We start from the raw sequence: 15,420 nt of genomic DNA on the forward strand, positions 1-15,420 counted from the left end.
ATCAATTGACCAAACAGTTGGTGTGAAGTGAGGCGAGGGTTTGGTAGTGGTTCTCTTGGGGTCAGTTTGTTCAATAAATACCGGTCGGTTCTTTTTGAGAGAGAGAGAGAGAGAGAGAGAGAGAGAGAGAGACTGTCCTAGTTTAGAGAGTTAAAGAAACTTTTAAATTGGAACAATGGTAATAAGACAAGAGGAGGGGGAGTGTGGAAGGAGGTAGAGAGAGGAATAATGTGGAGGAAGAGAGACCTGAAAGAAAGAGAGTGGGAGTGAGGCAGAGCAAAGGAGAGGGAGAGAGTTGAGGAGAAGATGTGGTGGGAGATAGTTTGAGAGCCCGCGGCCTGACCGCATGGGGAGCAGCAACACTATGCTAGGCCTTTACCACACACACACACACACACACACACACGCATATGATCACTAGCTTGCATCAGCACAATGAACATTAAATTATACTGTTGGAAAATGCATGACGCTTTAAAAAAACAATCAAAGTTTCAAAACAAAAGGGAAAGATATGCAGAGAGAGAGGGAGAGAGAGAGAGAGAGAGAGAGAGAGAGAGAGAGAGAGAGAGAGAGAGAGAGAGAGAAATTCACTGAATAATTCCCTTTCATCTCTTTCATGTCTCTAGGTAGGCCTGTGGTGTCAGTGAGCATGTGTGTGTGTGTATGTGACTGCGTGTTTGTTTTTGTGTACGTGAGTGTGCATTTCAATTTGTGTGTGTGTGTCTGTTCATGTGCAGATACGTGTGTGTGTGTGTGTGTATGTGTCCATGTGCAGATATGTGTGTGTGTGTGTGTGTGTGTGTGTCCATGTGCAGATATGTATGTGTGTGTGTGTGTGTGTGTGTGTGTGTGTGTGTGTGTGGGTGTGCGTTCATGTGCGCACTCGCGCGCGTGTGGGTGACCATATTGCCGGTTCCCCGAGGCTAATTGACAGCAGCGACGCCCTTAGTGGAGGAAGACGCAGCACAGCCGTGTGAGGAGGACCCCCCTGTCTGTCAGGAGTTACCGGGGAGCGGCGGTCTAAACTCCTACACACTACAACCCTACAACCAACACACACTTACACACACTTACACACACAGGCGGGTGGGCTGAGGAAAGGGGACATCCTGTAGAGCCCAGAGTTGCGTCGCATCATCATTTATCAGCCTTCGCCTCGGAAGGATCTCCAGCCCGACTCAAAGGGAGAAGTTGGGGCACAGAAGATGAAGCATTTTGCGGTGATGACTTTATTATCAGGGACAGGAGTGATGAGGTTGTCGCTCTCGTTTAAGGGGGGGGGGCGGGGGGGGGGCGTGTTTGTGTAGACAGCACTGCCCGCATGGGACAGGTAGGTGCGTGTTGTTGTTGCGACGCCTTACAAATTGAACAGGGTTGGCGGCTGCTTCATCTTTAAAAGGACCCGTCTCTTGTTTAATCTCTCGTGTCATCTCCCTCTCCGTCTCCCCGTCTCTCGCTCTTGCTCACGAGCAAGTGAGTGTTCTTGTTTGCGGTTTTTTTTCAAAGCAGGTACATAAAGTACATCATTCGTTCACAGATGAAGATGAATGAGGAGTACACTGGGCCTCCGAGGATTACCCCTGGATGTCGTGTTTAGAAGTTGCCGTGTCGGTGAAACAGTTTGTGTTCGGTGAATCGACTTCTCTTCTCTCATAGGCACAGAGACAGCGTGGCTGCGTCAGATAGCGTGAAACAAACTCCAACTCAGTTCCAATAGGGTTTTAATGTGGAGTAGAACACACATTATGGACCACACACATTATGGACCATTATGGACCACTGATGTTTATGTGGAACTGATTACACAAGCTTTGTTCTTCTCCATCACAAGGCAGTGGTCTCTCTCTCGATCTCTCTCTCTCTCACTCCCTCCCTCTCACACTGTCTTTTTCCCTATCTCTTCTCTCTCTCTGTCTCTCTCTCTCGCTTTCTCGCTCTCTCTCTCTCTGCATCATTCAAAGCATCTGAATGCAGTCAAGGCCATCCACTTTCCCCCCCGTCTCTCCCTTGCTGTTGCCATGGCGAGCGTGTAAGGATGCATAGGCAGATGGAAGCCTGCTGCACGCTGGTGGGCGTGCACGGCTCAAACAAAGAGGGAGAGAGAGAGAGAGAAAGAGAGAGAGTGACGGGTTTGGGTATGTGTCTGTGTGTGTGCCAATATGTGTGTGTTAAATGTGTGTGTGATTTTTGTTTGTGTGTGTTTGGAATTTTGTGTGTGCACCAGTTTGTGTCCGATTGTGTTGCTGTTGGTGTGTGTGTGTGTGTGTGTGTGTGTGTGTGTGTGTGTGTGTGTTAGAGAGAGAGAGAGATGAAGAAAGAAAACAAACATTAAACAGAAAGGTTTTTGGTTGAAGAGGTGATGTGGGAGGGAGAGGGAGAACAGAGAGACAGATGGAGAGGGGACAAGAGAAGGAGAGCATGGGAGACGGGGGATCTTCACTTCTGGAAGTTTCAAATTAATGCTTTTTGCTGTAAGGCCACCACTTTCCATATACACATGTACACACACACACACAGTATTGACTCTCATTGCCATCTATTCACAGCATACTATAGAAAAACATTCTTCATCATCAGAATGATCAGAAAAACGTCATTCGAAGGAGCGAAAATATAGTAAAAAGTGTTCAAGGACAGAGGTTTTGTCTGTATATCGTCAATCCTCATTCAGTGTATGAACCTAAATGGAAAGGCCCTGTGAGCAGTATAATAAACCATAATACATGAGCTATATTCTGTCTCACTGTGAGTATATAGTGTGTGTTGGTGCGTGTGTGTGCGTGCTTGCGTGCGTATGTGAGTGTGCGTGCACTCCTGCTTGGTTCTGTGTGTCTTTGTGTGCAAGAGCACAGATTTCTCATTTCAAAACATTTAACCGCTAAGATATCCGATATAATCGCTCCAAAATGCTCCAGAACATCCGGTTAAAGTCAGCCCTTCCGCCGTCAGACCACATGGGTTTAGAGCCCAGAGGCTCGGCCCCCACCTAACTGGAAAACCTCGCCTCAACCAGTCTACCCAGAGTTCACTGCTCAAGAAGAACTCCTTCTTCTTAAGTATTGCTCTCTTCTCTTCTCTTCTCTTCTCTTCTCTTCTCTTATGCCAGCCTGGGGTTCATTAAGCGTCACTTAGCGCTTGACAGTTCAAACCTCTCTGGGGCCGTGGCTGGGCGCAGAGGATTTGGTTGAAAGGAGTTCAGAGGAACGGAGAGAGAGAGAGAGAGAGAGAGAGAGAGAGAGAGAGAGAGAGAGAGAGAGAGAGAGAGAGAGAGAGAGAGAGAGAGAGAGAGAGAGAGAGAGAGAGAAAGGTTGAAATAGAGGACAACGAGACGCCTGATCACAGGAGAGTCTGAGATGTATTCAGAAAATCAGGATGGCTGAAGGAGTGGCTAGTGGAGTGGCTCGTCTGAATCCCAGACAAAAAAGGTCAGGGGTTCAACTCCCGATGTCTCGTTCTTTAACGAGATGCCTGGCCCTTAACGCGGCTCCTTAACGGCCTGGGTCCACAACCCACGCTGTACATTTCTTCGGATACACACGGCGGTTACATGACCATTTAGCTGTCGTGAACATGATAGGTTATCACGCGGACATCTTGCGTGGAGAGACCCCCGACAACCCCTTCTCTTTCATGTGGGAGGCTATTCCTCTGGGTGTCTGTACGGAAATAAGGCTAAGTGTAGCAATTATGTCTGTCTGTGAAGCCGGTTTGGTTCTTTGTGATCAAAAGGAATCCACAAGTGTGTGTGGCATAAAAAAGAGGCTATTTATTATGTGTGTGTGTGTGTGTGTGTGTGTGTGTGTGTGTGTGTGTGTGTGTGTGTGTGTTGTGATGTGACCCACATTACCATATAAGAGGCAGTATTTAAGTGGAGTGTCTGGGGATTCAACAACAACATTTATCATATTTAATAAATGCAATTGTTATTTAGTATTCAGTTTGCATTCCCGCACTTGTCACTTGTTCGTGTTTAAGGTGAAGAACTACACTTGCCTCTACGCGCCAATGTAAACGTTAACATTTTTACATTTATCGCACACTATTTCTGCTATCCAACTCACTTCAAGACAACCTTAACCGTTTACTTATTAATAGAAACCTACAGTATGTGTCCCCCATTTTGAAACTCCAAATCCACTTGCTTGCTTTTATTGAAAAACGATAGACGTTTACAATTTATTTTCTCGTAGCCTTGTGGCTTATTTCTTTCACGGTGACAGCTGTGGGTCTGAATGAACCCACAGGTGTGTGTGTGTGTGTGTGTGTGTGTGTGTGTGTGTGTGTGTGTGTGTGTGTGTGTGTGTGTGTGTGTGTGTGTGTGTGTGTGTGTGTGTGTGTGTGTGTGCACGCACGTGCCCCGCTGTGTGACACATCGGTCACGTCGCCATCCCAGTAGCGAGGCGCACGCGGCTCTGTGTGATAAGCCGGGTTTGACGTCTGAGCGTTGGCAGCTTATTATTTCTGATGCGTGGTAGCGTAGCGTGAAGCGCTCGTAGCCGCGTGGGCTAACAGGTGGGCTTCTCGATCTACGCTGCTCAGGACGATCTGCCAAGACCGCGGTTTGGAGCTAGTCCTCATCCTGCCGTCGCCCTGTTTCTCCGGTCCACAGAGCTTCTGTCATTTGAAGCTCAATTAACCTAATGTTTGAATGCTGCCCTGTAATCTGGGACCCAGCCGTCCCACGATGTTACAGCAGAACTTCTGGGGGGAGACGGCACAGAGCCCGGGCCCGAAACCAACAACTGCAAGGGGTTCATTTGGATGACGATTTCAGAAGTGCATTTTCAAGTATATTCCTACATTGGCTAGACTACACAGTGTTTGTTTCATGTTCATGAATTTTCGCGCTTACAGAACCACGCCTCCAACATGTGTTTGGTCCAAACAAATATGAAGCAAAAGAAAGTGCGACGCTAAGACTACTCAATCAATGTCCTTTATTTAACCAGGTGAAAGACTCACTGAGCTGTGTTTGCAGGGTCCTACGGTAGGACTCACTGAGCTGTGTTTGCAGGGTCCTACGGTAGGACTCACTGAGCTGTGTTTGCAGGGTCCTACGGCAGGACTCACTGAGCTGTGTTTGCAGGGTCCTACGGTAGGACTCACTGAGCTGTGTTTGCAGGGTCCTACGGTAGGACTCACTGAGCTGTGTTTGCAGGGTCCTACGGCAGGACTCACTGAGCTGTGTTTGCAGGGTCCTACGGTAGGACTCACAGAGCTGTGTTTGCAGGGTCCTACGGTAGGACTCACTGAGCTGTGTTTGCAGGGTCCTACGGTAGGACTCACTGAGCTGTGTTTGCAGGGTCCTACGGTAGGACTCACTGAGCTGTGTTTGCAGGCTACTACGGTAGGGGCTGTACGGACGCCTGCCACCTCAACCCGTGTGAAAACACCGCCCAGTGCCACCGCAAGCCCAGCTCCTCCCACGGCTACACCTGCGACTGTGGGGACAACCACTACGGACAGTACTGCCAGCACAGGTACGCACGCATGCACACACACACTAACGCACAAGTGTGCACAGACATACGCGCACACGCATACAGACAGACAGACAGACAGACATATACATGTCTGCGCACACACACACACACACACACACACACACACACACACACACATATACACACACAAAGGCTTTTGCAGGCACGCACAGACATACACACACAGACACATACACAGACACACACAGGCACACACACACACATATACACACGCACGCAGAGACACACACACACACACACACACACACACATACACACATGAACTTACACAGAGTCTAATTTGGGTATGCACAAACCAGATTACATGTGGTGACAATGGAGTAAGTCTAGCTAGGCTAACCCCTTTAGCGCTGCACTGTCAGCTACAGCTGGGACTGTGTGTGTGCGTATGTCTGTGTGTGTGAGTGTGCAAGTGCTTACATGGGTTTGTGTGTCATATCTGTATTTTGGTTGAGGCTTGTCCCACATCTCCAGCCTATCAACTATAGGGTTACACACACGCACACACACATTGCACACAAACACACACAGACCGTGTGATCCTCACACAGATACAGCTGGGTCTGATGTGATGCTGACCCAGACCTGACCCCAACACTGTGTGTGTGTGTGTGTGTGTGTGTGTGTGTGTGTGTGTGTGTGTGTGTGTGTGTGTGTGTGTGTGTGTGTCCCAGATCTGTGTCTTTGATCTACGTAACTGCTGGTTTTCTACGTCCTCAGATGTTAGAGTGACGAAAAAGAGTCAAACATATAAACCCTCTATCCCTCTTAATCTGTTCATCCATCTCTCTCTCTCTCTCTTGCTCCCTCTCTCTCTCTCTCGCTTCACCATCCTTCTGTCCTCTGGTTGTAAGTCCTGGGTAAATCTCTCTCTATCTTACCTCTACTGCTCATCCCCTCTAACCCCCCACCCCCCCCCCCCCCCCACACACACACACACTCTTTCTATGCAAGTGGTGCTATCTCTCAGTCCATCCCCCTGACTTTACCCCTCTCTCCCTCTCCTCTCTCACTTTCTCCCTCCCCCCTCTCACCCTGTCTGTGACCCTGTTTCTGTCCCTCTTTAGTTCTTCCTTCCTTCTCTCTGTTTCACCACCCACCTCCCTTGCGCCTGATTAAATTGAATTGAATTGAACAGGGTGAAAACGTATCGGTGTACCATTTTCAACACTCAAGCAATGTTTTTTGTGTGTGTGTGTGTGCACGTGTGTGTGTGTGTGTGTGTGTGTGTGTGTGTGTGTGTGTGTGTGTGTGTGTGTGTGTGTGTGTGTGTGTGTGTGTGTGTGTGTGTGTGTGTGTCTGTGTGCGTGTGTGTGTGTGTGTGTGCAGGATTGACCACCAGTGTCCCAGAGGCTGGTGGGGGTCTCCCACCTGTGGGCCGTGTCACTGTGACGTCACTAAAGGCTTTGACTCAGACTGCAACAAAACCAGCGGAGTCTGCCACTGCAAGGTAACCCCCCCCCCCCCCCCCCCCACACACACACACACACACACACATATACATGTACACACTCAGACAGAGACACACACACACACACGCACACACACTCGCACACACACACACACTCAGACAGAGAGACACGCACACACACACGTACACACTCCGACAGAGACGCACAAACACAAGCACACGCACACACAGAGACACTCAGACAGAGACACATGCACACAAACACACACACACACACACCATAGAGAAACACCTCTACAGGGTAGGATTTTAATTTTTTAGAGGGTCCATACTTTATTGTCAGTGGTAATAAATGTTGCGTCAAACTTTTTGTAGGGAAAATAACATCCGCAAACCTGTCAGCAAGGTTTATTTTAAAGTGGGAGAATGCAACCCGAGGTTGATATTGAATAGCCCTCACTCATATTAAAAGTGAACCGCTAGTGAATGTTTGTTTGCTAAACACTAATCCCATTAAGAGTATCAACCAGGCTCTGGTGGGTTATTATGAGGTGATTTTAATGAACATTTCATCAAGTAATGACTCCCTGTCTGGCCATCTGTGTTTTACACGGTTACGTTTTAAACGGTGAGGTAATGTTCATGACAGTTCGGACTCATCTGGTTTCAGTGGCATCGTGGACTTTTAGTCGAGTGGACACACAACGGTCAGACAAATATATGAGCCCAGCAGTGCATGGTGTTAAATCGGTGTGAGATTTCAATTATACTCACAGAAGTGCAAATAATCATACTGGTGTTCTCAGTAACAAAGACACACACACACACACATGTTGTATGTAATGAGCATGAGTTCATCGTGAGTTCATTATTTGATCTCCTGCGTATGGTGTGGGTGTGCGTGTGCATGTGCGTGTGTGCGTGTATGTGTGTGTGGGTGTGCGTGTGCAATTATTTGTGTAATCAACTCATGTCTGACGAGACCCTCACTCACGCAGATTATCGTTTGACCCCAATCCGTTATCACAATAATAATAATCTGTTATTGATCCGACACACACACACACACACACACACACACACACACACACAGGAAAAAAATCTGAAAAAACGTCACACATACGCATGTCGGCCTCAAATTGATGAGTACAACGCGTACTGTGGCGTCCCCTCTGGGATTTTCCCCCGCCGGCGAAACATTCCCTCCATCTGTCTGCGCCGTATGGGACAGATGCCCGAGGTGGGGACTGACACCCCAGCACCCATTAAACAGATAAACACTAGCACCTTTAATTCCCGCCCAAGTGGACCCCCAGAACGGTGAACACCATGGGTGAGACGCTATGAAACAAAAACGAACTCACAGCCGCCATTCAATCCATAAACACAGAAGTGTCTGAGTCAATTTGAACACAAATACATCTTGCTTTTTATCGCCTTGTCTACTTCACGTGCTCAAATCTCACGGAGCGCTTCATTTGAGATGCAGTGGCGTTCCCTCGGGGAAGGAATACAGTATTATTTTATTATGATGTAACGCTCCTGACAGCTACATTTTATACGTACATATCTCCAGCACAATGGGAGTAGTGATATAGATTATCGTGTGTAGCAGAGGGGTTTCATTAAAGTTAAATTCAAGCCAGCATCAGTTCCTGAAATAACAGCGATGTGAAGAGAGATGGTTTTATTAAAACAGGTCTGCTGAAAATTGTTGGATAATTGGCAGATATCTGTCATGTTACAGGAATCGTTCAAACAACAGGACTACAATCACAGAGATCTTATTCTAAGACTGATTGACTGGCTGACTGGTCGACGGACTGACCGACTGACTTGCTGGCTGATTGACCGACTGGCTGACTGAATGACTGAATGACTGAGTGGCTGACTGCCTGACTGCCTGACTGCCTGACTGACTGACTGACTGACTGACACCCAAATGCAGCGAAAATATTTTCATAAGGAACATTCTCTAAAATAATATATTCATCAATACAATACAATAACACTCACTGGGGGAACCGTCCTTTTAATTAAAAAAAGATGACCACATTTGCATTCATGCCACTACAGGCATCGCTTCTCCACAAAAAAAAAAGAAAGAAAGACATGTCATGAATAGTGCTGTTGAAATGTATTTCAAATGTCCTCTCTGTTCACCGGTGCCCTTTGGTGCCTTTAGCGATCAAAGCGTGGCCAAAAGCACTCCTACCAATACGAGCCCAGCTACAGAGCTCTGCCTCCAGTGGCTCACCAACCAATCCCCCACCGTCCTTCAGTCCAACAACATCCTCACACGCAGCAATCAGCACTTGAGGATGTAAATGAGCCTCTCGCGACGCCCCCTTGCTTACACTCGGGCTGAAGTACAGACGTGTCCGCCTGTCTTTGCGGACGGATTACCAACCACCTGACCAGCTGTCCCCGCCGTCTCGCTCTTGATCGTTTCCCTTGTTTCCCCGTTTGCCCTTTTATGGTCACGCCGTCGTACAACCAGGGCTCCCATGTCCCCCTCCCCCCGAGGGGCCCGTGTGTGTGTGTGTGTGTGTGTGTGTGTGTGTGTGTGTGTGTGTGTGTGTGTGTGTCTGATGTATTTGCTATCAACGCTCCTCTGTGAGTATAGACGGGGAGGCATGGAGAACTTGTTCACACCGGCGCAAAAGCAAGTGTCTGCGCTCTATTCTATTTAAATCCCGGCACTCTGTCTTCACTGGTTTGTACTGGTGCACGGTGCATGGCTGGTGACGGAATGGGCGTATCGTTAATTCTGATGCACGGCACCTGTGTGTACTCAGATATGGCACGGGAAAGGGTCTCCTCTGCCAATACGGCCGTCAAGCCTGCCAACGCGTTTATTATTGCTCATGCTTTATGAATTTATCTCCGTCTCTCCCTCTCCGTCTCTTAGGAGTTTCACTATTGGCCGCGGGGAAGTGACTCCTGTCTGCCGTGCGACTGCTACCCGGTTGGCTCCTTCTCCAGGTCATGTGACCAGGAGGCGGGCCAATGCCAATGCAGGCCCGGGGTGATTGGCCGACAGTGCAACATGTGCGACAACCCGTTTGCGGAGGTCACCAATTCAGGCTGCGAAGGCAAGTGAATGTGAAGACGGATCGATGTGTTCCAGCAGTTTGCTGATTGAACGCATTGATTTGTTTTATGTCAATATGTCTTGGTTTGAATATTTTTGATTTGCGTTTCGTTAGGTCGATATTTGGGGTACTTCCTATGATGTGTCGTGGACTGTGCTTTATTTATGTAAAAGTCTGACGTTTTAAATTTATTTAAATGCTACTGCTTGGCAATTCCATGTCGTGTCTTATCTGTGTGTGTGTGTGTGTGTGTGTGTGTTGGCTCCCACTTTGCACTTTTCCACTTGGCTTGCACCCTAATCCCACAATCTCAAAAGTTTAGTGGAGAAAGTCACCATTCTGCTTCCAGAGATAAATAGCTTGTTTCTCCTAAGAACCACTTCCTGTCATCTGTGAGTGGTTTGTTGTCCTCACACAGCCGTGTTACATTTCCCCCGCTCACTTCAAATCAGCCGAAGAAATGTAGCAACTCCCCCTGTGGTGGAGACTTTCTGTAGAAGGTTTTATTGAAAGAGTTGAAAGATAAGAGTGATTGATGCTGTTAACGTCTTGCTGAGGCTACTTCCTGGCTCCCTCGCCACTCGCTGTCTAGATGTCTGTGTCTGTGTCTCGACCCCCCCCCACCTACTTTAGATTTCTCCTGTTCGTCCTCTTTATTCATCTTCATCCACCGCCCACTTCTCTTCTCCTCTTCACTGTGCAATCTCTGTGTCCGACCAAACCCCCAACAATCACCCTCCTTTCCACCCTCTCTCTCTCTCTCTCTCTCTCTCTCTCTCTCTCTCTATACCTAATTTATTTCTCACTCTCTCGATCTGTCTCTCTGTCAACTCTCTCTCTCTTCCTCTCTCACGCTCTCTGTCCACCCTCTCTCTCTCTCTCTCTCTCTCTACTTTCTCTGTCTACTCTGTGTGTGTGTGTGTGTGTGTGTGTGTGTGTGTGTGTGTCTCTCGCTATTGCTCTCTCACTCTGACCACTCTCTCTGTCTACCCTCTATGTCTCTCACTCTCACTCTCTCACTCCACTCCACTCCTAGGAATCCATCACCACACGTTTGACCATCCAAATTCTTTCTGGTCTTTTGAGTAATATTGTCTCTCTCTCTGACATGCTTCTCCCCCACTCTCTCTCTCTCTCTCTCTCTCTCTCTCTCTCTCTCTCTCTTTTCTCTCTGCAGTGATCTATGACGGTTGTCCCAAGACCATCACGCTGGGCATCTGGTGGCCACGGACCAAGTTCAACCTGCCGGCCGTGGTGGCCTGTCCTAAAGGATCCATTGGTCTGTACACACACACACACACACACACACACACACACACACACACACACACAAACCTCCTTACCTACCTACCTGCTGTGGGTGTCACAAGCTTTGGGCTTTACAAACAAACGCACACACATACACAGAAATGCGACACTCACACAATTATACACTGTCACCGACTTATACAAGAAAACCTTAAACATAAAGAAATAAAGCCAAGCAAAAGTACCAAGGGAATAACATGCTCAGAATATAACGCTCCGTCATTCTATGTCCAAGTTACTGCTGTGTTTCTGAAAAGCATCACCGTGCACGCAGAGGGACTTGTGTCTGTAACCCTCCTGTCCCCCCCGTCCCTCCAGGCGCTGCCATCAGACACTGTGACCAGGAGAGGGGCTGGCTGGAGCCAGACCTGTACAACTGCACCTCTCCCCCCTTCGTGGAGCTCAACATCCCCGTATGTACACCGTCAACTGCACCGCACCACAACGTACACGTCAACCGTGGTACTATATAACGCACACTGATATAACCTACCCATGTCATTAGTAATAGTATAATTACCATTAGTACCAACTACTCATAGTGATAACACTGTTAACACTACTGATTCCATCTTTAATGCTAACTTGATTACCAATGTAAAATCCAATATGTGCTCCCAACCAATGAGAATGAGGAAAGTGTAGCAGACCGATTAATCTATAACCCCAATTTTATCGGCATGGTTCTCAATTATGGTTACAAATACACTCTTTTTAGGGTCATTTGCTTTTTAATGCCCCTTTTTAAAATATATTTGTGTGTGTGTGCGTGTGTGTCTCTGCGTGTGTGAATTGGTGTGTGTGTGCGCACGATTGTGTGTGTGTGTGTGTGTGTGTGTGTGTGTGTGTGTGTGCGTGTAGCTGGAGTCCCTGGAGCGCAACGAGACGGAGCTGAGCACCATCGTGGAGAAGAAGCTGGCGCACCAGCTGCGCGACGTCACCGAGGCCACGTCCCGTCTCTACGGCAACGACCTGCAGATCGCCGAGCGGCTGCTGTCCCGCCTGCTGGCGTTCGAGACGCAGCAGACCGGCTTCGGGCTCACCGCCACGCAGGACGCCCACTTCAACGAGGTGTGTGTTGCGGAACGCTCTGGAAACGTTTCAGGAACTCTCCCTCGGTCCAGGTCCGGAAGGTTCCAGCCGTGGTTTTGCTCCAACCAACCGTTTTTTTTTAATGCTTTTCTAATTTCTTTCCCTTGATGCCGAGTGGAACCCGGAAGGTTCTAGCAGTAGTCCCATGGGTTTGGCTCCAACTAGGGTCATGGTGGGTTGTTTATTATGTAGAATATTCCAGAATCTGTAGCCTGGTGTTGGCCGTTCGGTGATGAGTGGTGCGGGATTCGGTTCTCGGTTTGAGTCCATTCCATGAACTGTGTAGTTCCCGCCATGGTTTTGCTCCAACTGATGCTAGGGTCGACGGTTGGGTCCAGCATTGCTTCAGTTCAGTTATTAGACGTAGAATACACGTTTGTAAAAGGAATCATGCAGTTTGTACAAGACATAACAGTTTGTACACAACAGTTTACACCTTTACTTCACAGCACACTTTACAGTCCGGCACAAAATAACCGGTTTAGAGTAAGGTGTCTCATCCCTGTCAGAATGGCCTGACGGTGAGTGGCGTTTGATTAACCGTCGCTCCCCTGGATCTCCGCTTCCTTCCTCGCCCCCGTCCATATGTCTCCTGGACACGTCCATAAGATACCAGAGTGAGTCACCAACACGGAGCTATCGCCCAGCATAAAGTGCCCACCCCCCCCCCCCCCCCGGGTGGGTGTAGCGTGGTGGCTGACGATGGCCCCCGGTGACACGGCATCACAATGGGAAATATATATTTTTCACTTTTTTCAATTTTCTTCTTTTTTTTTTTACCTAAGGCGGTCTGTACTGTTGCCATGGCAACTGGGCAACAGCACTGAGCGATTTAATTCAACATGTCATCTGACAGTATCACAGGAAAGGTTTTTTTTTTTTTTTTCATTAACCTGATGGGTTCTCTCGCCGCCCCGTCTGAGTGGGGGGGTGTGCGACTTGTAGCGGCAGGCAGCTACATGGTAGTTGTTGTTTTTTTTAAAAACATGGTCTGATTAAAACTGTGACTTAAGTAAACCTCGGCTATGTTACATCATACAACATGAAGCGCTATGTCCGGTGTGTTCACTTTGGCTTTGTCTGGCTTCTTTCGAAATTGAAAGGTGACAATATTATCACCTGGTACAGTGGTATTTCTACAGAGTTCCTTAGGGTCTGTTGAGCTGCCATGGGCCTGAATCACCCTGGTCATCTGGGCTCCATGTCGGTTCTAAGGGATAGCTCGGTGATGGAACCGAAGGCAGAATTCTGCAGCAGGACAAAGATGGCCGTGAAGGGAATGTTCTAGTAAAGTGCATTAAAAATTGAATTGTGGTACAGGGCGATATAGGATTGAATTTTGAGGAGTAGGAGTAGGAGTAGGAGTAGTAGTAGTAAAAGTAGAAGTAGAAGTAGTAGGAGTAGCTTTTGTCATAGTCGTGCTAATTTATCTTTGTCGCAAGAGTAATACAATACTATATGGAGAAAGATTATATTACCATAATTTGCTCTGAATATTTTAGTAGATAGAACCAGATAAAATCGACTGTTGTGATGGAAAGGCATTTCTGCTCCATCACTTATGATGCTACAGTTATCCTGCGATAGATACGTTGCCATAGAAACAGCGTTATGGAATCCCCCTTGCAGTTTGTGCCACATATAATATTATAAAATATGTGTGTTTGCCTACATACCTCTATTTCCTCTTATTATAAAATACTATTACTTTCTCTATTATAATACTTTCTAAACTATCACTACTCTTAGCACAGCAGTAGTTGCTACTACTTAGCACGTCACTACTAATGACATTAGTAATGAAATCACTATTATATGATCATATTTAAGGATAATTTATTTTCTTTATTTCTTTCTCTGGCTGGTTATAGCCTGATTTATTTGCCCTGAGGGTTTAGATCTTGACAATAGAGGTCTGGATTTATGAGATCAATACGGTTTCATTGGCTAACCCGTTGCTAAGGCAACCCATCACTGACTTATTTCGTGAGTAAAAGCTCAGTCGGATTCCATTGAACGGCTTTGCCTCATCAGAAAGACAAAAAAGGACTGTTACGAAGATCAATAGTGTTTTGATGTTATTGGTTTGTTGTCGCCGATGGAACGCTGCGTTGTGGTCAAACAACCCTAATGGAACAGAATCCCAACTGTTGCTCCAACCCAACCCCACTTTAGCCCATGAATGGAGTATGGGTGGCGGGGCGTTACCATAGCAACACCTGATTGGTATCCGAGTCACACGTGCAGACGTAAAAAAAATCAAAAAGACAGGAATAATGAAAGAGAGCCCTGAATCAACTTACTTCAAAGAGCAGCACATAAGGGGCCTCCGACACCAGGTAACCATAGTAATGCAGTGGTCGCCATGGGAACCCCGGAGCCGCTGATGACCGACGGGGAGCGGCAGGATTTGATGTGGGATGTGGTAGACGCTGGGAGCGTGATGGGAGTGGGACTCCAGTGGTGGTGGGTGTCTGATCGCCTCGTGCAGACCTCTCATCTGGTTTCAACAGCGGTTTCAACAGCGGAGCCTTTGAAGCAGATCGTGGCAGGTCAGGTTGAGCTGCCGGGACTGACTGAACACAATTGTTTAGTCTTTTGGACTCATTGCCAAGATTTCCACTCAAAAACAGGACACATTTTATTTGAACATAAACTATAGTGATGACGTCCTTGGGGTGAAGGACCGAGGTAATACTAAATACTTTATTCATCCCAGCGGGAAAGTTATGGATATGCTTACAACTAATATAGCCAATTTCTGGGCTTTCAAGGGTTGAAACAGGATTTTCATCTCCCCTTGTGTTTGCATCTCCCCTTCTAGCTCGCTTACTTTGTCGCCCAGTTGGTAATGGATTCAATTTAAAACAAGCAAACAAACAAACAAAAACAACAGAGACCATCTTGATCCATCCCGGCGCTCTCGCTCTATTTAAATAGCGTCCCTGCTGTTTGTCTGAAACTCTCCGTTTCGTGCTATACCTCAGAGAGGGAGACGGGCCATCTG

The 15,420-nt window shown here is 47.5% G+C and overlaps 1 protein-coding gene across 1 annotated transcript in view; it reads left to right on the top strand.

Moving 5' to 3' along the window:
* The window catches only part of celsr3 (cadherin, EGF LAG seven-pass G-type receptor 3), a gene marked incomplete at both ends in the record, with an annotated part of 86,120 nt that overhangs the window by 46,899 nt on the left and 23,801 nt on the right, over positions 1-15,420 (top strand). Inside the window, 6 exon segments of the mRNA XM_084479773.1 lie at positions 5,342-5,483; positions 6,837-6,957; positions 9,830-10,013; positions 11,191-11,292; positions 11,640-11,734; positions 12,183-12,392. Of these exon segments, the coding sequence (XP_084335899.1) occupies positions 5,342-5,483; positions 6,837-6,957; positions 9,830-10,013; positions 11,191-11,292; positions 11,640-11,734; positions 12,183-12,392 (854 nt within the window).

This window comes from Micromesistius poutassou, assembly GCF_964030765.1.
Source record: "Micromesistius poutassou genome assembly, chromosome: 15".
NCBI lineage: Eukaryota > Metazoa > Chordata > Actinopteri > Gadiformes > Gadidae > Micromesistius > Micromesistius poutassou.